The following is a 27,788-nucleotide window of genomic DNA, read 5'->3' on the forward strand; positions in this document are numbered from 1 at the left end:
TTCTCATTCTCTTTAAACTCAGGAGGGCGCTGCTGCCATTTGTCTTTATCACAAGGCTGAGATCCTGTGACACAGATAATAAACCCTTCTTTGGTAGAGTTAGGAAAAAGGTGAGATAAACTTCACTGAAGGTGTGACCTGCCTTCAGATGGTTCTTGTGCTGGAAGTGGAAAAGAACATTTTTTCCACTCTTTGTCAAAATAAAACTCTTTGCAAGTGGAGAAGGCTGAGAGAGGTTTTTCTTTCCTTATCCCCCATTCATGACATCACTTTTTTAGCAGTGTTCCCCCTGAAGAGAAAGACAATTCTGATAAATTTAGTACTAATTTCTCCAGGCAGCCTTTCTGCCATCCTGTTCTTAGAGTGCTCCAGCACCCAAGATGTGGATGCTCTGCATTTGGAAATGTTCAGGAACTGATTGTCATTGCTGTGATATGGAGAAATCACAGGGAGGGCAGGAAGGATCCCACTGTGTTTTCCATCCAAGAAATTAGAGGAAAACCTTTGCAGATGTGACTTCTAAGAGCAGAAACTCTGAGTAGGAAAGGTTGAAAGAAGTCTGATGTAAGGAGGCAGTGATTTTTGTGCAGTGTTAAACAGTGATTGTCTTGTACTCTGCCTTTGTTCAATGCAAAATGAAAACTAATTTTAAAAGTTAGGTCAAGTGATCTGTAGCTTCTAATATTCTACCTACTTCTCAAGAGCAATACTTTCTGGAGAGGCCTGAGCTAGCACTGATAGGTGGAAAGAGGATACATTGGCCCATCTCTTGTGCACAAATATACAACCTTTCTCTCTCCTACAAGCTTCTTTACTCTTAATGTGAGAAGAAAAGCAGCTTGGATGAGATTAAATCTAAATTCTCAGATTTTTTGCATCACTTCTTTGCATCTTTTACTTTCTTAAAACAGAATTTGGGAAAACTTTGAATACACTCAAATATTCAAAAACCTTGGAGACTCCAAATATGCTGTCTATTCTTTTGCCTCACACTCTAAAACAGCTTTGTGCTTTCCCTAAATAATACTCTGAAAAGGAATCACTACATATAAAAGTTTTCTACAGAAGAGGAAAATCATAAACTATGCATGAAGTTGGACATGGGAAGTAACTAGCTGTATAATGCTTTGATGGCATGTTTCCATCCATTATGTGGAGCAAAATAATTGTATGTGTGGCTTAAAAAGTTTTGTCCAGAAGGTGGTGTAATCTCCCTGCTTTTTCCGGACTTTCAGGGAAGTTGAACACTGTGCCAGTGGTAACAGCACATGTGAAGTTTCATTCGGCCTGGGTGGCGTTTTCTTCTTTATCACCCAACATCCTGTTCTGAAAAAGAAAATAAAAGCAGGAATGTGGATGAGCCATGCATTTATTCTCCCTCTGATGTCTGAACTTTCAAAATTATCTAGAAGAATGCTTCAAAATAATCTGTATGCTAAAGCAGGTGGTTTATGTGCTAGGAAAAGTGTTCAATTACATTATTTACTGTATTGTAAAACAAATTCCCTGTTCTTTGTGTGCAAGAAAGATGGGGAGGGGAAGCCACAGCACATGTCCCAGGGGGATATTTGTTCCCCTTTTTGTTGATAGCATCTAGAACAGTTTACACAAAAAAAATCTGCTCTTTGGTTTGTTCTATAAAGCTGAGGACAGTGTAAAAAGCTGTAGATATATTATTTAGCTCTTCAGCATTGAAAATAAGGTTTGGAGAGCAGGGACAAAATCAGACTGCCTGATCTGGGGTGCCTTGAATTTAGTGGATGTGCCAATCTGTGATATGCACAATCAGTGGAAATATTCTTCCTTTTTCCAATTCCGTAAAAGGAAAATATGTTGTTTCCTGACAGAGGATTCAAATCCCATTGTGAATAAAACAAGCTGTTTTAAGAATAGGAACTCTTGGAAGCATTTGAGTACTTCTAGACCTTCTCATGGCTCTATTTTTCAAGAGAGCCTCTAGATCTTTTGAAGATTCATCTCAGAAACTAAACTTCTCTATGGCAAGTTCTGCAGAAATAATTGGCATCTCATAACAGCTGCAGTTTTTTATTTTGTTCAGGAAGGTGAGGCCAGCCCAGAGTATGTGTGTAATACATGGGAGACATAACTGTGGCACCAAAAGATTTATCCAAGATAGTTTAAATCTCATTATTAAAATACCAGCAACACTGAAGTTGTGGCAATAGAGTTTGGCAAGGCTTTCCAAGCCCACAGGGAGCTTGTATGCATCCAGGATCAAGCCTGCTGAACTTACTGTTCCCTGCTAACATCTACTTATTAGACTGGAGTTAGTCCATATGTGCATGGTTATGCAGCAGAGCATTTGTTTATAAATGGTCCAAAATGAATGGTCCCTTTTGAGCCGAAAAGTGAGGTTGCTAAGAGCTTGACATGGTTACGGCTCTCATCCAGGGTAAATCTGCTCCTTGAGCTTAGGGTGTAGGAAAGTTCAATTTGTGGGTCCATCTGCCAAAATTATTGCAGTGAAGTGAAGATGTAACGGAAGGTGAAGTCCCTATTTCCTTGAGCCATCCTTTGAAAAAAGCTAGATCAAATGTTTCTCTTCTACTAAAGCTTCTAAACACGTGAGCTCATTAGCTGTGACAACTTAGAAGGTATTGCAGAGATAGGCATGAGATATTGCAGAGATATGACATAGAACTACTCAGTCTTTCCTTTTTTTGTGCTATAATACATGCTAGCTGGATTAATATTGCTGGCTTGGGCACCAAGCTCAGTTCTAGTAGAAAAGGATTTCTGTAAGAGACTGAATCCAGTTTCTTGGCATGCTTGTCATAATTGTTCTCTCTCGTTGGCATGGTGTTCCCTTGATGCGCAGCTCTCATTGGTGCTGGTTTCACCTGCTTATATAGGTGGTTCTTTGTGAACCTTTGCAGAGACCAAGCCCATACATCTCTGGCTGGCGTTCAGAACTGCAGGCTGTGCTCTGCAGTCACCTGCCTTTTTCTTATTCCTCTCTGCCGCCTTTTTCTGGTCATCAGTTGGCAAAGTCTTTGCCTGAAGCCATTTTATTGTTTTGCATGCTCTTGTCTGTACCTCTCCACCATGAACAGAGTTTCCCCTCTCTAAACTTTCTGTGTAATGCATTTGTATCTGTAGGTTTATGAAGGCCAAGACTACCTGCAGCTTCATCTTCATCTTGCAGTGCAATTCCAAAAGACTTTAGTCTTCAGATCCTGCATGTCATCCCCCATCTTCATGATGCATGCATTCTTTCAATTTCCTTTTGTCAGATCTATTGATGGGCTGTCCAGTTTTGGACTAACCCCACACAGATGTAATTTCATACTTTCTTGGAGTAGAAACAAAATGTATTCATGGTCTAAATCCCAAGGGGTGAGTCAGCCAAACCCTTGCATCCCACATGTCAAGAATTCATGTGTATTCTCTTGTGTCAGGAGATCATTCTGAAGCATTGATGCTGGTACCTTTCAAGAAGCTGTAATGTTTATCTAATGAGCGCATCAGTCACTAAAGATGTTACGGATTTGTAACAGTGCTCCTGCTATTCATCCAAGGTTGATTCTCTGATGCATCTTTTCAATGTTTCCTGTTCCTAGTATAAAAAAATAAAAAAAAAACCTTGGGGAAGCAGCGTTGTTAAAGCTCTAGCACACAGGGAAAGCTGCATTCAGGTACAGCATTAATATCTCATAAATAATCCAGGGTCACTGATGACAGGATGCCACAATCTTTTTAGTGGCAGACAATTCAAGCTTGCATTAACAGTTCATTCCTTCTTGAATAACTTACCAAATAAAATCATAATGCTATTTTAATAACTAACATTCCAGCTAAACCTCAGTTACTGTGTATGCTTTTAAAATAGCATTTGAATAAAAATTATAATAGTAACACTATGCAAATTGTTTCTTCGGCAACCTTGACCTCTCTTTAGGCAGCGTAAGTCATAGTGGACAAGGCGGGTGGCTGCTAAATCCCAAGTAATAGGCATGCTTCTGGTCTCTACTACAGCTCCAGTACATTTGCACAGGTCTTCCTTTCACCTGCGTGGAAACAACTGAATTGCACAAGGAGGCTGAGGCTGGAATACGAGGAACTTCTGTTACTAATAGGCCCATAACAACTCAACATTTGGCTTGAGCATGACTCTGTGACACATTACTTTTTCAGGGTTAGTGTTTGAGTAGAAATATCTTTAACTGAAGATTGAGCATTAGTGACATTGAAGAAACAGCAACAGTATGGAGCAGATCGGAGCTGACTATTCACTTTGCTTTCAGGAACATAATCATATTTTCCATGTTCAGAGAAGTGGTTGTATTTTAACCTCAGACTAATCATAAGTTGTGCCTATTGCAGCAGCAATAGAATAGGTTACATGTTAAACTGATTGTTCTTATCCTGGAGACACATTGCAAGAGCAATGTGAGTACAATGTGAGAAAGTATCTTTGACGGCTCTGAAATGTTTTGAAAAATATTAAAGGTAAGGTAAGTACAGAAAAGAAGTATAATTAAACAGCCCCTTTGCTGAAGACTGAGATCCCCTTTACCTGCCCTGGGGTAGGAGGCTGTCACAGTGCTGCTGAGCTGACCCCTTGCTCTTCCAAGAGCAAGTCTTCCTTGGAGTTTATGCTCCCCACTTCCTTTCCCAGTTGGATTTTTCCAGCCTTTTTGACCTGTCCCTCTTGAAAACTTGCTTTCCAGAAGCTGTACCAAGAGAAGAGGTTTTTACTAAATATGGCTAGGAAGATTCCTTTTTTCTTCTTTTACTTTGATCGTGGAGTTGAATCACACATTTACAAGTGTAGTAGCAATGAGCATGTTCCCCTCCACTGCTCTCTGGCTCATCTTCCCTCTCTCAACCCTTTCTTCTGCATTGCAATCCTATTGTATTCTTTAATTATCGTGTTATTTCCATTTGGGCTGCTTTTTCTATCCCCAACATTTGCAAAACGGTTACTGCACTTTAAAAATGTCGTATTATGAGTTGTACATATATTTTTGGACTAACTTTGAATAACTTTTCAGTTATTTGCAGATGCCATCTATAATACAGGTAACAGATTTGGTGCTAGGGCATATTTTTTTTCTCCTCAGCTATCTTTCTTCCTTGGCAGTGTCAAGATGCTGCTGTCGTAGCCACTACTCACAAAGGAGGTTTCTGAAACTGTAATTTCCAGCTCTGCTGTGTGTCCTATCAATCCGCAGCTACACTGGAAGAACAGAAGGTAGTTAACATGACTCCAAGTTTTTAAAGATCTGAAATGGTATCTAGACAGCTGCAGATGAAAGAATCCCATCTAGGTACATCTAGGAATTATAAGAAAGAATGAAATGAATAGACATTTGAGAAAATTCAATGTGGCTTTTGTAGAGCCTCAAAAATCAACTAGTTCCTTGGAGTCAGCAAGCACATGGATGTAAGATGGCGCACATTTGATTTTCAGCAGGATCTGTTCAAAAGCATTTAAGGAAAGTAAGTTGTCCAGCTGTGAGAAAAAAATGTTCTCCTGAAAGATAGAATTGGTTAAAGTGGTAGGCATTAATTGTCTGGTAGTCTCCCCTTACTTTAAACAAGCAGTGAAGTCCTGCAGGGACTGCTCAAGTCTGGGATAAATTTTCTCTTAAAAAGATGAGAATGGGGTTAGAGTGCTCACTGCCAATATGAAATCACCAGGAAGCAGCAAGAACAACACTCAAGTGTTGTAGTGTTTGTAACAAAGAAAGCAACATATTAAAATTCAGCTTATGTGTAGTTCAGGGGGTCTGTCCTCAGCACTCAGGACTGCAGTCCACTCGTCTGCTAGGTCCTGGTTTGTGTCCAAGTCATTAGGAAAGTGTACATGTTGTCAGATAGGTGAGGGTGGTTTTTTTCTGCATAGAGAAGCAGTCTCCTACAGATTGCCTGAGTCACTGCACAGCAGCATTTCTATGGCAATGAAGTTTTTATTGGAAGGTAGATCAAGCCACGGTTCAGTTTTTCTGGATAGCAGAAAATGATGACATAGGACAGGAAGGCTAAATCCTGGCTAAATCATAGGAGCAGCTGAAGGAAAGGCATTCACATTTGAGGTGCTGTCCTAGCTGCAGACGTAGCTGCTCATGCAGCTGTAGTCCTGATCTACCCTTAATTGCAGATACGTCAAGAGCTATGTCAGTACATACCTGGTCTTGCTCTGATTTACCAGTTCTCTTTCAAGTCCATGTTCAGGGTAGGCAGAAGATGGTGAGGACGACAGTGAAGCCAAACAAAGGCAGTTTATCTGTAGAAACACTGGGCCTCTTTTGCCAGCTAGATTTACCAGAGGAAGAAAGAAACTGTTGAGATGGGCTCTGGTTTTCTAGCAGTGAGCAGCAGCTGTTTTGGTAGCAGTAGCAGCAGCTCATGTAACAAATGTTTCATGATGAATGCAAACAAAAGCCAGCCCTGAAATTCCAGCTCCACTATGTACATATAAAATATAAAACCAGTTCAAAATAACATAAGTGCTCAACTTAAGGGATTTTTCCCCCCTCTAAATAAATTCCATATGAGCATTAGTGTTTGGTCTGCTCGGTTCTCCAGGGCTCACCCAGAAAACATTTTTATCTTACAGGCTGAGGGCAAAAAGTAAGCATAAAAACAGACCAAGAAGAAAATATTTTTAAAAGAAGTGCACGTGCAAAGAGGTGTGTGGTTTGGGGGATGGCTTTCAGAATACCAAACATGCTTACTCGAATGAAATTACTGCTGATGTTTGTGAGTTGGCTGAATTCACTTGCCTCCAAAGTAGGTCTCGGAGGAATTCTTCGTGCACCTCCACACAATTCGGGTTCTGAAGATGACTTGTGGTTTTAAAGGCATCTTCATGTCAGAAGAGTGTTATGCCCTCTAGCATGAATGTCTTTCCAGAACAGCTAGTGGGAGGATTTCTGAGGAATGCAAGTTGCTGATGAGTGCATACTCAGGGGAAATGAGGGTATTGAAGAGAAAGAAAAAAAAAAAATAATTGGAGACTCAGGAGAAATAGAAGAGCTATCCAGGGGGCAGTGCCTTAAATAGGCATCTTCCTGCAGTTTCTCAGTTAAAACAAGTAAACTCAAGCATTTATCCATCCCTCCCTGCTTTGTTGCTTGTTGAAAGCCTGCAACGGCATCCGTTGGCTATGACACAAGTGCTCCTATTCTGTTCCCAGGCCCTGAAATATTCTCTCTTCACAATCAATTTACTTTCCCCATGGCTTTCTGTGATTCCTCTGTTCTGGCTTTCCTGTAACTATTGGATTACTCAGCTCTTTGTATCCACCATAAGAAGAAACCTTATTTTCTGTGCTATGCCAGGTCAATGGAAAAACAATGTATCCCGATCCCACATCTTTTGTGGTATGAGTCCATAATTTTGTGTAGTGAAAGTGTTGAATAGGTAATTGCAGTGGCCTGTTCTCTTCCATAGCCTTTCTCCCAGCTGAGTTTTGGAAGGTATGTGAATCTGTTGTGTGATCGTGTGATATATCGTGCTCCAGGTATACGTGTACCTGTAAATCATAACAAGTATTGCACCTTTGGTGTTACAGAGCATGAAAATTTAGGGCTCAGAGCAAAGTCTGTATGCTTGTCCCAGTCTCTTCTGCTCCTGCTGTTTGACCGTTTTGCTTCATTTACAGTCAGCTGCATTATTTGATTTCTTGCTTTTCTTGGAAAGGAAGGGAGAAGAGGAGAGGGATAACCAGCACTGTTGAACCTAGGAAAAAGGAAGGGAGGGAGGATTTTTATTTGTTCCTAGCCAGGAAGAAATGATAGGTTATTGGGAATGCTAGTGCAACATTAGGAAAATGTCTCTAAAATTGGATTGATTTAAAACAAAACAAAAAGGCAGCTCCTTACTAGGACTCTCAGTGGCCCTCTTCCTGAATGTTAGGAGCTAGAATTCAATTTTCACCTGAGCAACAGTAATACTTCTTTTCAATCACTTAAATATTTGCCTTCTACTTTCTGTTTTACTGCACCCTTTAATTTTGCATCCTGTTTCTCATTGCTTTTTATTTCTGATCTTTTTTTTTTCCTCTCTCCCTCTCCTCCCAACTTCTTTGTCCTCCTCACAGTCATACATCAGATAGTTTTTCAATACATAATAGGTAGTTTCAGCTGATGTTTCAGCTTGAGATATATTGGAAATAAGGTTACTGCTGTCACTTGAATAAAGGGCATGACCCCTTACTAAACTGGTAGCTGTTATAGGATTCGTCACACACAGGACCTCATGCTTTGCAGAACTGTGCTCCTGTTGCTTTCAGGGCATTACGGAGTTTCAAGGTTTACTGCTTGGGCAGGAGCATGCACTTTTTCTGCCATGTGGAATGAGAGTGGGGGATTAATGTATGGCTGCTATATAGTATAAATCTCCTAAAAGCTAGTGGAAATTGGATATGACAATAGCGAGAACATAGCCAAAGTAAATGTTTTGAGGGGCTTTGTTTTCTTCTTTTTATTTTTCAAGTTCTCTTCCACTCTCCACTGTCACTGTATGTACTGTGCCACTTTCACAGTAGCCATGACTGATCTTTGAAGGGTCTTCAGACCCTTACCAAACCCGGTTCACTTCACTGGGTATTGACTTTATGGAATGTCAGGTACTTTATGAAGAGCAGCTGAACTCAACATGGTCAATGAACAGAAATGAACAGCTACTTATCTCTTCAGGAGGTAGTTTGATGCCCTGAGTGGCTGCCTGGAGTCCAGAAGTATTCCAGAGAAATATTTCTCTCTTGTGCTGTACATTTGTATAAAGTAGGGTGCAGATGGATGCTGTGAAGGAGCTTGCATCTGGTATTGTTTGTAGGAGCAAGGAAGAGGTATGCTTATAAGAACTGAGGTTATGCCATGCCTTACTAGTATTCTCCTTGCCTATCCAATAGACAAATATGTGTATATGACTGCTATTTGAGCTGCTTTGGGGAGGCGGGGGGAAATGTCTGGGTGTTTGGGTTTTTTTGGTTGGTTGGTTTGGTTTGGTCTGGTTTTCATAGCATCTTTTGTAATATTTTTTTTTCTGTGGTGTTCTCAGGAGCAAAGTATATGGCCTGGTTCCCTGTACGGCAAAGAAGTGCAGTAGAAGCTCAGGACTTCTTTGCCAAGAGCAAAGGAGATCGATGAAAAGAAAGATCTATTGTAGTAAAAGCTTGGGAACCCCCTGTGTGGAGACAAATGCAGCTGCTAGAAGAATGCTTAGAGAGAATGAACTGCAGAAGGCAGGAAATCTGAGGAAGGAGTTTGTATAATAAAACTGAAGAGATCTTGAAGAGGGTGAAGTGTGGCAGGGTCAACTGGGGCAGAAAGTGATGATCAAACTAGCTTGGATGTTTGGCAGTGGGGTAATTTTGCCAGCTGCCTGCTCCATGTTTTCTCCTTGGCTTTTTTTTTGTATGCAACCACGTGTGAGGTGTGTCTCTGGTCTTGCCCTGTCCATAGCTCATGTTTCACTGTTTGAAAAGACCTTGATCATTTTTTCTGCACTGAATTCTAGTTCATAGTGACTATTGTTTGTTCAGTTTCACCATAAAGGTATCAAGTAATAGAGATTTTCATGTCCTCCTTAGGATTATTGTTTGAAGATTTGTGGATCCTTCAAGTGTTGTTTTTTGTTTGTTTGTTTGTTTGTTTTATCTTCAAAATCTTATCTTAAGCCTTCCCATTCTGAATTTAGCCCAGTCAGATGTAGTGGCAAGTTCTGAGTGCCTGTGGTGACAAATACCAGTAGAGATAGGGTATCCAGCTCAGGACTACCTATCTATCTCAGGACTGAGAATCCCAAATGCCAAAGAGTACTTTGAAGAGGTCATGGTCTGTCCTGTTTTAGGGTACTCAGTTCAGCCCATGATTCTATGTGCTAAAACAGCTGCTTTTCTTTACTGACAGGTTTCTCTTGTTCAGATTATTTTGTTTTATTTGCCAATGGCAAATGATTCCTTTCAGTCTGCATGGTGAAAAAGGGTGAAATGAGTGCTGTTGGTGTCCAAGAGCTTGACAGAAAGACATTATCCTGAATACCATCCAGATATACAAGTATACTCATCCTGATATACCAAGAAAAGCTCCTATGGGACTGCAAACCTTTTTCATAGTCAATCGTTCCCATCTCTTATTAGCTGAAAATAACAGGTACAAATTGCAGCTTGTACAACTTTGCGTGTTTGGTGCATCTATGTCAGTGCTGGTGGCTGATAGCAGAAAACCTGTCAAACTTTTGCAAACAACTTACCAAAATGTCAGCCCAGTTCATCTGGAACTTCTACCAACAGAACAGCAGTGAAGTTGCAAGGCATATTTTTTTGTGTATTGAATTTCAGTATTTACTTGGCACTGCCTTCTGCTGCTGGTGGAATAGCATGTGGTCCCCTGCTAGCTCCAGTACTTTTTGCAGTTGCAGAATACATTATTTGGCCTATTTTAAAGGGCAGACTCACTACTTAGCCAAAGGTTTTGCTTTGAATTGCTGAAAATTATTTTCCTTGGTGCATGTTTTTGCAAGCTGCTTGTGGAAGTCAATGGTCTGAATTCTTGTTTAATTCAGCTATTTAATTTACAGTCTGTTTCTGTTATCCTTCCAGACCACATCTTGGTGTACATCCCACTTGTTCAACAGGTTTTATTTTAACATAAATAAAAATGCAGAGCATAGACACTTCGCATCTCATGCACAGAAAAGGAAAAACTCCAAGCCCCACGCATCTTTTTATACTGTATACGTATGTGTGAGCAATTTTGTGAAAAAATAGCACATGATACGTTGGTATGTTTTATTGGCAATTGGCAATGCCAAGCCAACATTTTGATTTCAGAGTGGAGGCAGAACTTACACAGATTGCCATTAAAATCAAAGGAAGAATCTAGTGTCCATAAATCAGAGCAGACAGACTGGATAATTGAAGACAAAAGAAGCACAACAAACATATTTTAATAAAGAGATGGTGGACACTTTAAAACATTGAAACTGAGTTTAATTTTTCCCATGCTACATAAATAGACCTTTCACTTCCTTCAACCTCGTGGTTTTTCATTTCCCACTGTTACTCCGAGCAAATGAAAAAAAAAAAAAAAAAAAAAAAAATGAAGTTATGTTTATGAGGACTCTGTATTTGCTCAATTTAGGGATTTTAGTTTCTTCAGTAAATGTACTTAACAAAATTAAATGCTCTAGGCATATGCCAGAAATACTTTCAACCACTGTGGCAAGAAGATGGATGAAATGTCACCTGAATATGATGTGCCTGGGTACCGTGTTTGTTCAGAAACTGATGACCATAGTCACTGGCCACACCAGCAAAGAATATTTTTTTAAAAGACCTCAGAAGCACAATTTCATAACCCCAATACTTGTAGGAGAACTTGACCTTCATTCAAACACCAAATTAGAGAGTTTTGAAGAGTTCTGGGACCCATATACACAACACTAAGAATAACCTGATTATAACCTGATTATACGTGCATTGGTGTCCAAAGGAGAACTGAGTCAGTGTCCTAGTGTGGGCCTTATGGGCCTCTTGGCATGTGTAAGGGCACGTGCACATCCAACACGGTAGGTGTCCCTTCCACATAAACTCACTCCAAGTCTCCCAGAGACAATCTCTCTGGTTTTGGATGGGCCATGACAAGGCTCCCTTGATTTTTATTTTTTTATTGTTTCTGTTACTATGGAAACCCTGAATGTACCATTCTCTCAGATAGGTTTTCCACAGAACTTCATTAAAATCTAAGCGTTTATTCTTCTGATAACCTTACAAATAGGATTTGGATTCCATAGATTCAGAATCCATTAGGGATGGGAATTTTTATTAGTTTTTAAGAAATAAAAAAATATAAGATTAGTATTTTTGAGGATTATCTGGTGAGGATTTGAGGATTATCCCATTTTTAATAACACTTTCTATGTTACTTTACCAGATAAATTAAATTTACTTGTAGGTGCCGCTCTTGCCTTTAGAATTAGCCAATGAAGTTGAAGAAGTCTCTTGCACTGAACTGCCTTTGTTCTAAAAGTAAAAGAAGTATTCTCAGTCTGTGCTTTGGGACAAGCAGTATTTCAAACCTGCGTTAAATCTGTGTATTTACCTCTGACTCTTGCATATGAAAAAAGTTGAAATTAGTTATGTTGTACGTGCTTTTAACAGTAAATTGCAGCATTTTCCCTGAGACTTCATTAATTATCTGTAGCTTTAATCACACTCTCTCAAAAAATGTCTAGCAGAATTAGAGAAAGTACACAGCAGGAGCAATCAAGATGGTCAGAGACGTGGAATGGCTTTGGTAGGAAGAGAAATGGCAGGCCACCATTCCGATAGGCAGCCGAGTGAGTGAGTGGGTACTTCATCTTGTCCACTGTGCCTGTTACATGCATCATGTGTGAGTTATATGTGTATTCAAAGTTTCTTAGACAAAGGTGTGACAGGTTTGCCCACACCTGACAGCAGCTGTTTTTACTCTGGAAATGTAAATATGAGGTAAACGATAATGGCAGATGCACGCTGGCAGCTAAGCATAAAGGTATAAGCATTCACATGGACATCTTTATCAAACTAACTGGTTTCTGTCTTCTCTCGTTTCTTCTAACATCTTGGCATACAACCTACACCCACTTTTCATTTATCTACATATATACACATTCTCTCTTCTTATCTGTGTCTTGCCTAAAACATTCTAATTTATACTTTCTGATTTGTTTGGCATAGAGGGACTTGTCAAAATTACCTCATCAGTGTGATAACTGGGAGTAAAATCTCTTCTCCTGGCAGTTTTCATGCTAGAGTCTGTGGAGCCTGTAGGAGCTGAGCTCTCCTATTCTGGCTTTGCTCTTGAACAAAAATTTGTCATGTCTTTGTTTTAAAACATTAAATATGACAGGGCTACAAGTACTCAGGTGGCTCCAACTTGCTGAAAAATTGAAAACTTGACCCCCAAGGAAAGTACAAAATAGTGGTTCTATCTACGCTGCCAAACGTGAAGGGTGAAGTGAAGCTTTTAACTTGTGTCGGAGTGACCAGCCAAACACAAGCCCAAGTGGTGACATGAGTGCCGAAGTGCTAATATGAAGTCAGAGATAACCTCAACTGAAGTTATTGCCTTGGAGCCACACAGAAGAATGACTGGAATTGAGGGACTGGGAAAAAAGATTTATGTTCTCAGAAAGGCTTTACACAGCCGTGCAAGACGGCCACGTACCAGTACAGCATGAAAGGTCCTCATCACAGACAGAAGTGATGGACAGCAATACACAGCTGTGCTGGGGAGAGACATGGGGCAAATGACAAGGGTTTTTTTAGGCTAATAGTAATGTGGGAAAGGACACCGATGTCTCCAGTTCTGCTGTGTGTGTGCAGGCTCCATGCAGGACCCCGCCTGTGTGTGGCAGCGCTGCCTTGCAGCCTATGGACCTCTCCTGGCTCTGCCTACCAAGCCTTGCAAAGCTGTTAGAGAGCCGCTGTCACTTGTAACAGTTCCCACATACCTTATGCCATCCTGCTTTCTCAAGCCCAGTGCTACCATTATATCTTTTTTTTTTTTTTTAAGTTTCTGCAAGAAGGTGATAATACTATTTTCCTGCCTTCTCTGCATGCTATATCTGACTTTTTTTTATGCATGGTTGAGTCCATGGCAGGACGTGGCCCATGACGCTCACTCCCTTAGGAGTACTGATGTCCCTGTGTCAGTGGGTGTTCTGGGGCTGTCTGGGTTCAAGCTAACTTTCTTCATAACAGCCTGTGTAGTGCTGTGTTTTGAAGTAGTGGGTAAATGCACTGATAACACACCAATGTTGTGTTGTGGTTGTGGAACGCTGCTCACACAGGGTCAAGACCTCCTCTTTTCCTGACTCTGCCCTCTCAGCCAGTAGTCTGGGGATGAGCAAGAGCTTGGGAGGGGACACAGAGAGGACCACTGACCCAAGCTGGTCAAAGGGATTGTCCATACCATGCAATTTCATACTCAGCGATAACAACAGGAGCAGAGGAGGAAGAAGAGGGGTTTTGGTTATTGCTCAGGGACTAGTTGAGCTACTAGTTTAGCTATGGGAGGTGCTGAGTGATTTTACTTTGCATTGATTTTTTATTTTTATTTTTTAATCCATCCAGTAAACTGTTTTTATCTCCACCCAGGAGTTTTCTTCCTTTTTTTCTTCCTGTTCTCTCCCTCGTCCCACAGTAGGGGCCATGGTGGGGGAAGATAGCGAGTGGCTGTTGGCGCTTGGCTGCTGGCTGGGCTCAACCCACCACAAGAGGTTTTCTCTTTATCTTGATGCAACTCTTAACATCGCATGCCTCATGAGCAATGTTGGGGACCTCTGTTTCACCAGTTTTGAAAACTGCAATGTAGAAAATGGCAATCTTCTTCAACAAGAGCCTGGTTTGCTGCAGCTCTAGGGTTCTTTTTAGCAACCTATCTCCCTCTCAAAAGTGATTTTTCTTGAAGAGTTCTCCTTAATTACTGTCACATCCTTCCTGTTTTCTGTCCCATTTTGTACTCATTTGGAGGTATTAATGTTTACATGTGCATACAGAATATAGAAATAGAAAAATATAGAAATACAGAAATAAAAGAAGACAGCAGGTCATTTTTTCTCCTGTTTTCTTAGGCACAAAAGAAAGTTTTGTGCAGTATAACCTTAAAGCGTGGTAGTCATTATGTCAGGGCTAGTATTGTCATTAAATCAAAAAGTGCAGTCATCCTGGAAACTTTGATACTAGCCAGTCGCTCTTATGCTGGAATGAAACTACTGATTGAAATACAACAGACTCAAGGCAATTTTCAGGATCAAGTGCAGAAGTAGTGGCTTTTCATACCATCTAAATCTCCCATTCTGATTCATGTTTTCATAATACTCAGCTAATTCCTTTATCCTGCAATCGAGTTAAGGCTACTGCGAATATACTTCCTGTAAACAAGGTGATGGATGGCAGAACGATGTGCCCATGTATCTCTTCCCCTGTCAGCACAGTAATGCTAAGTTGAATTAAAAGGGATCATTGAGCAAACTCTGTTTCCTCAATGGGTTGCTCTCGTGCTGACGCACAAGAACAGTCAAGGTGTGCTGGAACAGATCACACAAGTCTGAAGATAGATGAGAAGTGCTGCAGGGGAGCCTGTCTCTGCTGCTAGCTGGTGCAGATGAACGTCATGTACACGGAGGCCTTCTGCAAAGACCTTGGTCTTGTAAGGATGTGTCAGAAATGCCATTTCTCCACTTCAGGAGGAAAATCTATTGCCTGTAATAAAGAGCCAGTACATTCATGTGTAAATCCTGATGGTCTTTGAACAGCACCTAAGCACTGAAAAGTGTCCTGTATTAATTTATTTTAACCCAAGCAGATGAAAATCGCACTTCTTGAGTTGGGGCCTGCTTCCGAAAACTCTCAGACATATGAATAATTGCTAGGGGAAGTCTCCTGCAAGAGCTCACTGAGACATTACATCCTGTAATACAACCTCTGAAGTAGCTCACATCACTCAAGCACTTCAGTGCTCAGAGTCAAGTGGGTTGCTTCAGACCTAGAGGTTTTTCTGCCCTTTTTAAGTCCTCAGCCCTTGGCTGTGACTGGGCTTTGGAAGAGGAGGTACTGAGGGTGGCATGGCTAGCCACCGCATCTCTATGTGACCTCTGCAACAGCATCTCCTTCAGGGGTTTTGGGGAGGAGGGAGACCTCTCCGCCTGTGGGGAACCCTGAGTGTCCCATGTTCCCCATCACAGACCAGGGATGCAGGCTCTATTACAGAGATGGCAACAAGCCCAGGTGTGAATCCACCTTCACTATGTTTTAACAGCTTTGTGAAATCCAGTAGGAGCTTTTTGTCACTGTGAATTCCGTAGATAGCTAAATACTTGCCTTCCTTATCTGGGAGAATCTTTAAGGTCTGCTAGGAGCATGGAAATTTCTGCAATCTTTTTATGAGTGAGGACGCTTGCCCTTCATGTAAGCGTACTAGGGCAGGCATAGAGGCGAGTAATGGGACACCTGGGGCTTCCTGAAAAGAAGAAAGATGCATTATTGTTTCAGCAGCCTTATGGCTTTAACCCTGCTGAGACATTTCACTTTCCCTTCTAGCCTGAGGTAGACAGTCAAGACATTCCCTCTTTGGGAAAGGCATGGAGCGAGAATTGCATTAGCCACACTAGGAGATTTCTCTTCTCTCTCAGGACTTTCAGTTAATATAATTCCCCTTATTTTTAGTTTTTGCTCTTGCTGAAACAAGTCTGCCTGTGTTAAACAACGGACCCTTTTCCTCGGTTTTGGCCAGAGGAGGAAGCCTTTGTCCCAATACCCTGGCGGCTGGCCAAGGCAGTCGGGCTGTGGGCCAGGAGGGGGTGAACTTGAAAGGAACAGTGTGTTGTTTCTGCTCTTGTAGCATTCTTCCTTCTTCACTAGTGCCTCAGCCCCTGGCCGCCTTCAGTTGCTCATTATACACAAAAGAACCTAAGGGGAAAAGAGAGAATTTTCTCTTGACCTTCTTTAACTTTTAATAATAAGAAATAAAGCAATTTCAGGGCTTCTAGTTGTCTGTGTGCAGACACAGTTAGGATAAAATCTTCTTAGAACCAGCAGCTTTCTCACAAGGGAGAAGAGAACTGGCACCTTCTTTTTTTTTTTCTCCATTTTAATAACCACTTACATACAGTATTGTGTATCTTCCAGCCCCATTATACCATATCAGTAGTGGTTTTACCTTGGCAATGCATTTTTTATTGGCCATTACTTTAGCTCTAGTTAGCATTTTTGCTCTAGTTCCTCATTTCAGTAGTTATTCTCATATAAAACAATAAGCAGTCTTATGTATATACTAGGGAAGTGCAACGCTTAGAATTAATAATTTTTAAGACCATGTACTCAAACTTTTATTTTAACCTAGTGTTTGTTATTTCACAGTCCTGCAGGGCCTGATATTGCAGGGTGGTGACCCCTGGGCTTCGAACAGCCAAGAACTGAAAATGGTAGCAAATTAGGTGTTCAATATGTTCCTAAAATGACATTCACTTAGGTGTCTCAAAAGGACTCACAAAAGGCTTTCAGAAGTGGTGCTCCAGGCTTGGAAGCTGAGACATGCAAGACTTCTGTAATCTGCAGCTATGAAAGTCTTACACGGACCACTGGATAACCACTGGATAGCTTGGCTTTTTCTGTGCTAGCAGCCACACAATTTCTCCTACTTCTGCACAGAGATCAGTAACTGGAATTGGTTAAGTTATCCAGTTCTGATGTAAAAATAACAAAATACCAAGTGAGGACTAATCAACTGATTCATTTTTTTTTCTAGTGATTAATCACCTTCACCACTTGAAGAACTGTGCTTTATTTCCAGTTCATATTTCTCTGGCTCCAACTTCCAACCCTGATGAAGCATCTGTAGTTTTCTTACCATGAAAGTATGTGGATGCTGTAAACAAGTCACCTCTCAATCTTTTTTTGGTCAGCTGGACAGAGCAAATGTATCTTCTTCCTCTAAAGTCCTCCTTCCAACCCCAGTCTTCATTCCGAGGCTCTTTTCGTATCCTGTCTGATTTAGGATGTGGTTACAAAGCTGAATGCTATATGCCAGTTGCACTCATCAATACTATATATGGAAATAAAGACACCTCCACCTCACTCCATCCCACTTAGACATTGCAGGCTTGCTCTGCAGCTTGCTTCCAAGCCTTCCTTTTTGTGGACACAAATCACAAATGTCAGTCTACTGTGACTTGAAGCACAAAGGCGAGATGCCCGCTCGAGTTGCTCAAGTCTCAGGCTGTATTTCTGTTTGCAGATTTTCTGTGTTACATGTCTGTGGTGTAGCTTTTCCTGCTCATGAACACAGCTGAAACTTGTCTCGATCACTCCAACTTTCTCTGCTCTCTGAAAAAAAAAAAAAAAAAAAAAAAAAAAAAAAAGAGTAATAATGGTAGTATCTGCCTAACCTACTATGTAGCACTGTTCACAAGTGATCTGTAAGAACCTATTTTTAACCTGTGGTTTTGTCAGATTGTCAGGTTGACTGGATTCATTCAGTAATACTTACACAGCTATAAAAGATACATTCAAAATTTCATATGAACTGCAAACCTAGCAATTCTCTCAGCAGCTTGAACTAGAGAATCCTGGCATTTCCTCTGCAGATGACTTTGGTTTTGGCACCTCAAACCCTGTCTAGTTTCAGCTCAGAAGTTGCTAAACAGCAGTAAAAGTACCTGGCCACATTCTCATAAGAATTTGCCTCTTCACTCTACCAATGGGGGTTAATTTTCAACTTCTTTTTTTTTTTTCTTTTCTTTTTTTTTTTTTTTCTGTGTTAGCTTATCTTAACTGGGAATGCAACACATAAATTGAACCAAAGAAAAGGAGTCTCTCAGAAGATCCTGTTGAGATTTGTTATCTGATCGTGTGTGTGAGATACAGCACGTTTCCAGGCTTGGGCAGCACCACAGGCAGTATGTACAGGAGAGTCAGCTGAGGTGTCCATGCAGCTGGAAATCCACTTGTACCCACAGTTTTGAACGGGTAGAGACATGAGCTTAATACTGTGAAAAGTTTCCAAGAGGAGAGTTGGAGACTTCAGGATAAATTCTTCCTAACTGGAGAAGAGACCTCAGAGTGGTAGCTGTTTACAAAGTATGGAGAAATATAGGTATTTGTGTTGTTGAATATGCTGTAAGGCAAGTGTTTCATAATAGTGATAAGATGCCTTTAGTAGCTTAAGCAGTATTGCAAAGCACTGCTGGATTCGTACCATTGTTACATTGTCCAGTCCATGGCCAGGCCAGTGCAGTGTTTACCTCTGCAACATGTTCCTAATATATGTTACATGGATACAACAGGAAGATATTTCTTTTGTTATTTTGAGCTTTACTGACCCAAAGTATTTCATACATTTATGATTAATATTTGCTTTCCCTTCCCTTTTCCCTTCTCCTTCCCTTTCCCCTTTCCTCCTTGTTCTGGTTTTGTCCCTTGCCTCCTTGGCGTTTATATCCTTCAGCATTAGTAATTGATTATGTGTCTTTCAGAATGCCTCTGTGAGCTGTTCCTGGCTAATCTCTTTTTTGGCATTCCTCCTTTTTTCTCTGCTAGGTTATCATTCTATGAGCTCCCTGCAGTTTGTCCACGTTGCTGTTAATAAAATTATGAAATTATATTACGTTAACAGTGACATTATTCTTCCCTTTGGTTTCCTTATACATTGTAGTGGTAACAAAGTAGAAACAGAATTGCTCTAATAGTCTCATCTAGTTCAGACGCTGTCATTGACAGCCATTTTGCAGTGTCTGCGCTAATACAATCTGGTGTATTAGCTCCCAAGATCCCTGCTTGATAATTAGGGCATCAGATTTGCCTAGGACCAGAGGTCTCTGAAGTTCTGGGTGTTTCCTTACCTCCAGATAGCTCTTTTCAGAGAGATCCCTACCTGACAATTAAGAGATGGGCAGTTACTGTGTGCTAATGTGCTAGAGTTTTCTTTCTAATCCTCTGGAGTTGGGAATTGTCTCTGCAGTGAAGGAAACAGTAATTAAGGTAAAGATACTGAAACAAAGCAAGTATTGCTAGTGAGCTTAGCATAACAGTAGCACACCAACGTTTAATCTTTATCTAAATGTTGTTAAATTTTATGCCTTATCTTGTTAATGTGATTAACTGAGAGGAAGAGAGCTAACTTCTGTTTCTGATCCCCAGAGCTAGTAGATGCTGTGGGACAAATTGCTGCCTATTTTTTCATCAGCTTTGTGTTTTAGTACACATCACCTCAGCCGGTGACTCGGAGAGGTCTGCACCGCCCCAGCTCGGTGTGGCCGCAGGCCGCTGTCTGCCTCCTCCACCCGGCCCAGGAGCAGGCCCTGCCTGAGGGAAAGGCCAAACACAGCGGCATTTCCTCTGCTTTCCCAAAAACATCATTTCCCTATTGCCCATCAAGAGCCTAGCTGAAAATTTAAGTCTGAAAAAACTGTGCCTGCAAACGCTCAGCTGAGCTGCAGTTAACTACTCTGAGGGTAGATCACTCCTCACACAGCTACCAGAGTCCTGCTTTAGCGCCGCACCGATCGTTTGAGTGGCACATCAAGCAGAGGCCCTCGGTGCTTCGTACGTCACGTCCAACCACAGCGACACTCATTTCTTTCCATTTAAAACCGTGGAGAAGTAGGTATGTGCTGCAGCTCAGCTGCGTGCGGCTGAGACAGGGGCCTCCCTGCGTAGCTGCAGGAAACGAGTTTGCTCTATCTTTGACAACCATCGTGTTCGCTCAGTCCTAGAGCAGCAGAGCTCAGGGCAGAGTTTTTCCACCTTCTGCTCACCCACAGCTGGCCCGGGCCTGGTTTGCGTGGCCTGGCCTGGCCCCCGAGGCTCTCAGCTCCCCGCAGCGCTGCGTATCTGGGAGCAAGGCTCGGGAGCGCGCACCTCGCGGGAGAAAGCACAACTCATAAATTCTCTTTGGAGGTAGTCTTTAGGATCGTTTTGTCTAAATATGGCAATCCAAGGTTTTTCAAGCCACAAAATGTAAAAAAAAAAAAAAAAAAAAAACCTCCTCCTTCCCCTATGGTTTGGATTACTGCAGTGAGTAATGTCAGATTTCTTAATTAAAAAAGAAGAAAGAAGAAGTGAAATATTAATCACCTGGTAACCCAGAAGAATTTAATTTTCTTCACCCATATCTGTGTACCAATTTAGTCTTCACCACGTTAATTCAAGGCGTGAGCAGGCAGTACCAGGAGGTTTGGTTGCTGCATAGTACATTCTTTTTAGTAATTTAAAAGAACGCCAAAGCAAACACAGTTTAAAAAAATAACCCTAAAAAATAAATGGTGTAGTTTGTTGCCCTCCATATGGTTAGCCGTCTCAAAGGTCATAAAATGGGGTCCTTTCCTTTGGTGGGACAGCTGGGTTTATGTAGCATATGCAGATTGTTATTTTGGCTTTAAGCCAAATCTACATAATTTTTCCATCTTGCTTATACGATGAGGAGAAGTGGTTAAGGTGACTTCAAGGGGCAGTTCTGTGATTTCATTCATATTTGTATTAAAGAAGCCTTTCAAGTGTATTTAAGATTACAAGCAAGTCTAAATAAAATTCAAGTGTAAAAAAATAAAATAAAAATTGTTTTATCAAAATGCTATGCCTGAAGTCCCAACTAGTCCTATCTGACAAGCAGCATCTGACAGCTACTTATGCACTGCAGTTGCTGATAGTTACACTGAGAGGCAAACCAAAAAATGACAGAATATACATACACATTGCTCCTTTCAGAGCTTGTGCATTCCTGTCTGCATATATCAATATATGCACATAGGTACATTCATAGAGCAAAGAATAATTGCACACATCCAGGAATCCTCCATTTCATGCTTACTGCAATTGCAAAGCTTGGCCAGTTCAGCTCATGAGTGTATTTAGCTGCTCACTGGCTCTCCCCCGGCGGTGCCTGCCTGCGAGGGTGGCATGCAGCACCTGGCTCTTTGGCCGAGCTGGTGCTGGCAGGCTGCTCCCGGCCTGGCACAGCACCAGTAAGCCACCCTTTGGCTGGTCCCACCCTGTGCTGGTCACCCCCCAAGAAAACAGCCCAGCTCTTTTCACCTTGTCATCGTTGGCAGCACTCCTGGGCCGAACACAAGTGCCTCTCTCTGCTGGAAGGAGCAGCCACCAAAGGGAGCTGGTGCCTTAAGAAGTGGCTTTTCCCAGTTAGAGTCCTGGAGGGACCGTATAAATAAAGAGCTTTCTCCAGCGATGTAAATGGTGTTTTCTGTAACAGAAATAACCTATGTAAAATAAAAATGCAGTTGGCAAGCAGTTTAAAGGCTTGAACTTAATAAATGAAATATTTAGTAGTGTATATTTGCTGCTGAGTTTGTAAAGAAAACCAGAGTGCAAAGCTGGTGGAAGCTACCAACTAAGCACCCGAACGAGGAATTTTTTGAAGTACTAAATCATCATAAGACAGCTCTTGCTTTCTTTCAAGGACTGACTGAGTTCAGTGTCCTCCCTTGAGCGCATTCATCTAATGCCCATCAATGACAACGTGAACAGCTAATTAAGAATTTAAAAACATGAGACCTTTGTTAGTCTATTTCAGTCTATGGATGTAGGCAGTGTAGAAGAGAATAAGTACTTGTCCTCATTCATTAGCTTTTTATGCTAATGCCAGTTTTAAATGCAAATATTTCATAAGCCTTCCTTTACGCTTTTTCTTAGCTAGACGGCATATTAAAGGTCACCCCCTTGATTATTTTTGAAGTCAACTTCTGTATATTTTAATAGTTTTACTCCTGACTAAAACTATACAAATTGACAAACTGAATAGTCAGTAAGTATAGAGCATGTCATCATTACTGTTGTAATTAAAGAATAAAAACTCTAAGATATTTAGATATCTAGATATTTAGATATATCTTAATATTTAGATATATAAACACTAAGATATTTAGATATATGAGTAAAGATATCTCAGTGTTAAAAATTATGAAGTTTGGTGTAAAAGCTCCATTTAGTTACAGAGCAGCATGTTTTAATTGTCACTAAATAGTGAAAACCATTATTCCTTTAGAGAAGGAATTAAAAGTACAAATGCAAAATAAAATCAACATATAAATATTTTTGTGTGTGTGATTTATAACATTAAGTTTGGTAAGCTAGTCAACCTGTTTGCTTTTTGTATCATATCCATTACAAATTACTGTGCTGTAACTGGTAAGCAAAAATGAGAGGGAAAACACCTCTTTCGGATACAATTTTTTTCTTCTGCACCAGACGTGTTCACATGATAAAGCCAAATGAATAGGAGAATTTCCAGCCCAGCAGCACTCGCTGTCTTGTATCTTGCTGTCTTGCTCTTTGCTTACATGGCAAGTCCTATTCATCTTGCCCAGTCTGGACCAAGGGGTATTCTAAGGCTATTAGGATAATGTCCATGGGTGTCACTTTATATAAAAGTGACACGTGAACTTTGCTGGACTGGAGCACTGTGGTTTCAGAAAACCTGATTAATTATGGAGGCTATTGCTTCATCAATGTAACATTCATCTCCACTTCTCCGTAAGAAAGTTGTAGGAGGGGGGCAGTACTCCCGGAGTTTATTGTTCTCCTCTCCACTGTTGACCTTCAGGTACATTTCTGTATTGGAGAAGAAGAAAATACTTGGGATAGTCTGGCAGCCTGTTGCCATCTGGTAGAAAACAGCAAAATGGATGCTTGAAGTGGTTTACTTTGCACCTTATTCAGATAAATTAGTCTCCAATGGTAGAATAATCTATTGATAGAGGAGGCAAAGAGAGAGGCAATACAGTACTTTTGCTAAATCTTTATCAGCAATAATTGTGTTTTATTTCAGTTGACCAATGCAAAGGTTGTCTGGTGACGAGAAACATACTGAAATCTTCCAGTCCCAGAACACAACAGGAAAATGGACTAGTGTAATTAATATGTACATCAAGATGACAAAGTCAACAGACGCATTCAGTCTTGACATGTCATCTGTTGATGCAACAGTGCTAGACTGAGATGGATTCAGACTGATACATATCTGCTTAGGTCTGAACAGTAATAAAGCACAACTGCAACACTGCATACTGTGTCACATAGGAAGTAAATGATTAGTTCAGCTCAGCTGTGTGTTGGATATATATTTCACATGCATCAGGAAAAATCTCCAAAGCTGGGCAAGATTAGCAGACAATTAGGTACTATGTGTGTTTCCCTAAATGTAGTTTTTGCTCATAATTGGTGTGACCCGATTTGTATTTGCAGATAACCATTGCCTGTTAAGATCCTCAGTGACTATCTGCAATGCCAAATGCTGTGCACAAACTAGCCATATTTAAACATGCAAGTCTAACTTCAAATCAGTAAGAGTATTTACATTATTGAGGAGGCAGACTGAGGTCATTTGTGCCAGTAATGCAGTACAGCCAAGTCTTAAGTCTTAATGTTAACGAAAAAAAAATAAGAAAAAAGGAAGAAAAAAAAAAGTGTAGGTGGTCTCTTTCATCAGTACCCACCATGTTGCTTATTTTCTTTACAGAACATAGGAAACTTGGCAATCTGACTGTGACAGTGAAAAAGACCGTCCCTTCTCCAGAAGCAATACAGATCCTCTACCAACGCATGAGATACGAATATGAGTTTTATTACTATGTCAAAGAACAGTTCCACCTGCTAAAGCGCAAGTTTGGACTGAAGTCTCATATCAGGAAACCACGTCCCAGACCCGAGTTCTTCATTCCTTCTCCCCTGGAAACAGAGGAACCAATAGACGATGAGGCAGAAGATGATGAAAAGTGGCTAGAGGATATCTATAAAAGGTGATGGATGGAAGAGCTATCCTTTCTCTTCTGGTTACCCCTCCAGCTTTCTTAAGATTTTTTAATTATTATTAAAAGTAATTCTTTAAGGAACTGAGTTAATGCGCAGCAGCATTTAAAACAGAATGAAACAGAACATTCCCACATGTTGGGGCAATTGGGAGGTGCCTGGTTTTGTGGGTTTGATGTTACTGTACTGTGCTGGCTCCATAGATTCCTTGCTATAGCATATTTCAAGAGAGAAGTATCTACTGTCTATCACAAAATAACTTTTGGAGTACACAACAGTCCCCTGGGCATCTGCAAAACATGAAAGAATAGATTAGGCAGTATTTCAAGGTGAATTTTACAGACTCTCATCTCTCTCTTTCTCCAGAAACAAGTCTTCATTGCATAATACTGCGGCATTAACTACGGAAATGAGGAGGCAGTGAGCCATTTGGGAAGAGTGCCTCTCTCTGCCCAGAGAGCACTGGTATGCCAGTGATGCAGTCAGAGCCTTTGCCGTGTGTGCACATCCAAGGATAACAGGCTCAAGAGTGGGTTAGATAATGGCTTCTGAATTGCTCAGTGTGGGAGGAGCAAGTCTACTATTCTGGCAAATTAATGCGGCTGGTCATAAGGCAAGTTACAGGAACTAGATGTTTTTGGTAAGCCCTTCTAGTTCATAGAGCGGAAAAAGTTACCAGGTCAGTGAATGGCAAGAATGAAGAGTCTGTGGGGCAGGGTTATGTAAACTGCAGAGTTTTGCTTCTTACAGCTGAGTACGTTTCTATTAGACTCTGAAGGAAAAGGTGCAGTGTGTTTTTTCTGTTCAGGGTGAGTATTTGTAGATTTGTATTTTTATTATAGATCAGAAATCAAAAGATATACAGAAAAAGTTGCTCAATAAAAAGACTTAAAGGGTATGGAGCTCTGATTCAACATAAGCAATGCTTCTGTGATCGCTGAATTTAATTGTTCGTGTCTGAAGCACAGCACAGCTGCCACACCAGCACAAACAGCAGACATCTGCTACTAGTGTGGCTAGAAGTAAAATTAACAACACGGAGACACTCCACTTCTCTAGTTGAAAAACTTCAGAATGATAAAACAAAGAAAAGAAAAAGCTATGCTCTGTAAAGGCAAAGCCAATTCAATGATGCATTGTTAAGAGAGGCACTGTGCAAGCCTGCCCTTGCTGATCTCTGCCAGTATTACCAACAAACACCGGGAAGTGGAGCAGTGTTGGCTGGGAGAAGTGGGAATAGCTCCCATATGTGACACACTGTTGTCTTTAGGGTAGGTGTCCCTGGGGTTCCCAGTGATGATCTGCCTGGACTGTGGGTGCAGAACCAACAGACCTGTACGCAGTGATGGGCAGAGCCACCCTGCTCCACAGCAGAACAGGGCAGCCTGGGGGGTCTCGATGAGGCCTTGGCTTCTTTTGCACCCTTATGCCCAAAGGAAGCTAAACCAGTAGAGGATAATCGCAAAAAAAAATCCTGTCCCAGAGCACAGCTGAAGAACTGCATCATGAGTCCCACCCAGTAACACTTCTGGAGTTAAAGCACCTGTGTCCAGCTCGTGCCCTCTCAAACATCTGCCAGGCGCTATTGGCTCCCTGTCCTGCGGCTGTCTCAGCAGCATGCCTGCTGTCTGCAAGGTAATCCTTCGGTTTGAACTAACAGCAAAAGTTATTTTGTGATGGACGAGACACATGAACTCAGGCTAAGCTCGAATGTGCTTTTCAAGGGTTTCCTCTGCCGTGAGCCTGCTGAGAGCCAAAACCCATTATGGCCTGTCTTCATCAGCAGTCAGGCTTACTGTACCTACATGCAGAGAACAAGAATAAAGACGTGTAATCATGTTAAGACAAGATGTTTATTTACAGAAAATGCTACGTAGAAGACTCTGTTCTCATGATTAACATCCCAGGCTGGTGGTAGCAATGCGCTGCCATGAGGGAGCGCACTAAAGAAAGCTGAAAATGGCACAGATAACAACTAACATGTTAGCTAAAATATGAATCTGCTGCATTGTATATTTTAAGTGGTTTCTATGAAATTACATTGAAAGAGTAATGATTAGTTTACACACTGTGGAATTGTTATATTTTGGAAAGAAAATTAATATTCTCACCTTTCAGAAGTTCTGTTTGAATCCTTTTTGCCAACATTGTAACAGAATAATCAGTCACTTAACACATTCACCCTTCCTGCAAGTTCACTGCCGCTTACTGTAAAGTCTATTTTTATCTGTTTATTTAATGGTATCTTCAGCCATCACTACTTGTAACCTAAATACAAAAACTGTTAAACAATTTACTTGCTAGGTTTTAATGTTGTTGTATTTTTCTTAACAATCAACCTGGCCTCTCCTCCTCGAATGGTACTTCATAAATTTATCTGGCACATAGCATCTAAGATTCCTGGTCCTACAGCTTATTTGTCTGTCATTAAATATATTTTACGTAATTGTTAAAAGGTACGTTTTAAACTGGTTAATCTTTGACTTATTTATTGAAACTTTTCAGCACATTCCAAATTCTAAGTTTCTCAGGAAGAAGTTGATTTAAATGACGATATTTTGGTCTGATGAATATTTCTTATTCAAGGAAAAAAAAAAAAAAAAATTGTTTTTAAGCCTTTAGCCCACGACAGCTTTGTAGGAAGTGCCATGCATGTACTTGTAAATCTTTGTGGGGGAAAAAGGTGGGTGCTTGACATTTATGAAAATAAGGAAACATATGTGTACATTAGCTTAGCTATCGATGAAAGCAGCGTATGTTTTGGGATGAAATACTCTTTAACTTATTCACTACCATCTCCTGAAAGATAAATAAGCCATATGAAGATTTTTCAGCCCAGCAATGTTTAAAAATAAAACTTGTACATTTCTTCATAGCACTATAATCTAATTGCTTACACTAGTTTTCTTGCCTGGGTACACTGGCTGTGGGCACATGTTGGAACGGCACCAGGCGGAACAGGATTTTATACGGCACAGTTTATTATCTAAAGGTCAAAATTCAGCAGAGAGGTTGGGGCAGGTTGTTCCTGGGTTATTTTCTGTGTCCAGAACCGCCTGGAGGTGTGAGATTGAAAGCAGAATTACTTTTCTCACCTGAGATACATGCAGGATGTTCCCTGAAATACCTTGTGTCATCTGCTTTATGGCTGCTTAAGTAGAAAGAAGTTTTATATAGAAAGGAAACAGTTTGGTTCCCATACACAGCAATTTGCTAGACGTGGTATTTGATGGCCAGGCTGAAAAGCTCCAAAAGTCCAAAGCAATGTTATAATGTAAGCAAAACATCAGTGCTTTCACACTAAAGAATCAACCATTGTTAAAATGCAGCATTCTGGAAAAAAAATAAATCTTAGTTTTAAGTTTCAACGACGGTGACAAATGGTCCATTTTTTTGTTCCTGTTTAATTTACCTCTCTTCCACATAAATTGTTCTGATGGTGTGTGGCTAAATCAGAGTATCTGAAGTGTTCTCTACTCGTACACAGAGAAGTAGCTCAGCAGAACTCAAG

At 40.8% G+C, this 27,788-nt stretch overlaps 1 protein-coding gene and 1 long non-coding RNA gene across 4 annotated transcripts in view; one reads left to right on the top strand and one right to left on the bottom strand.

Annotated features, from left to right (window-relative positions):
* UST (uronyl 2-sulfotransferase) overlaps positions 1-27,788 on the top strand; it is a 170,793-nt gene that overhangs the window by 138,839 nt on the left and 4,166 nt on the right. The window contains exons 8-9 of one of the 3 annotated variants that reach the window (XM_035320732.1): positions 23,988-24,267; positions 24,644-27,645. In XM_035320732.1, the coding sequence (XP_035176623.1) occupies positions 23,988-24,267; positions 24,644-24,701 (338 nt within the window). In that variant the 3' untranslated portion in view covers positions 24,702-27,645. Of the gene's footprint in view, positions 1-23,987; positions 27,646-27,788 lie in introns of those variants that run through there. The other 2 variants (XM_035320731.1, XM_035320734.1) reach the window with 2 other exon arrangements.
* LOC118163780 lies at positions 16,358-21,680 on the bottom strand. The gene is made up of 3 exons (XR_004749185.1): positions 21,548-21,680; positions 17,367-17,842; positions 16,358-16,426 (listed from the first exon to the last, which is right to left on the bottom strand). It is a non-coding gene; the product is annotated as an uncharacterized LOC118163780 (long non-coding RNA).

This window comes from Oxyura jamaicensis, chromosome 3 (genome assembly GCF_011077185.1).
Source record: "Oxyura jamaicensis isolate SHBP4307 breed ruddy duck chromosome 3, BPBGC_Ojam_1.0, whole genome shotgun sequence".
NCBI lineage: Eukaryota > Metazoa > Chordata > Aves > Anseriformes > Anatidae > Oxyura > Oxyura jamaicensis.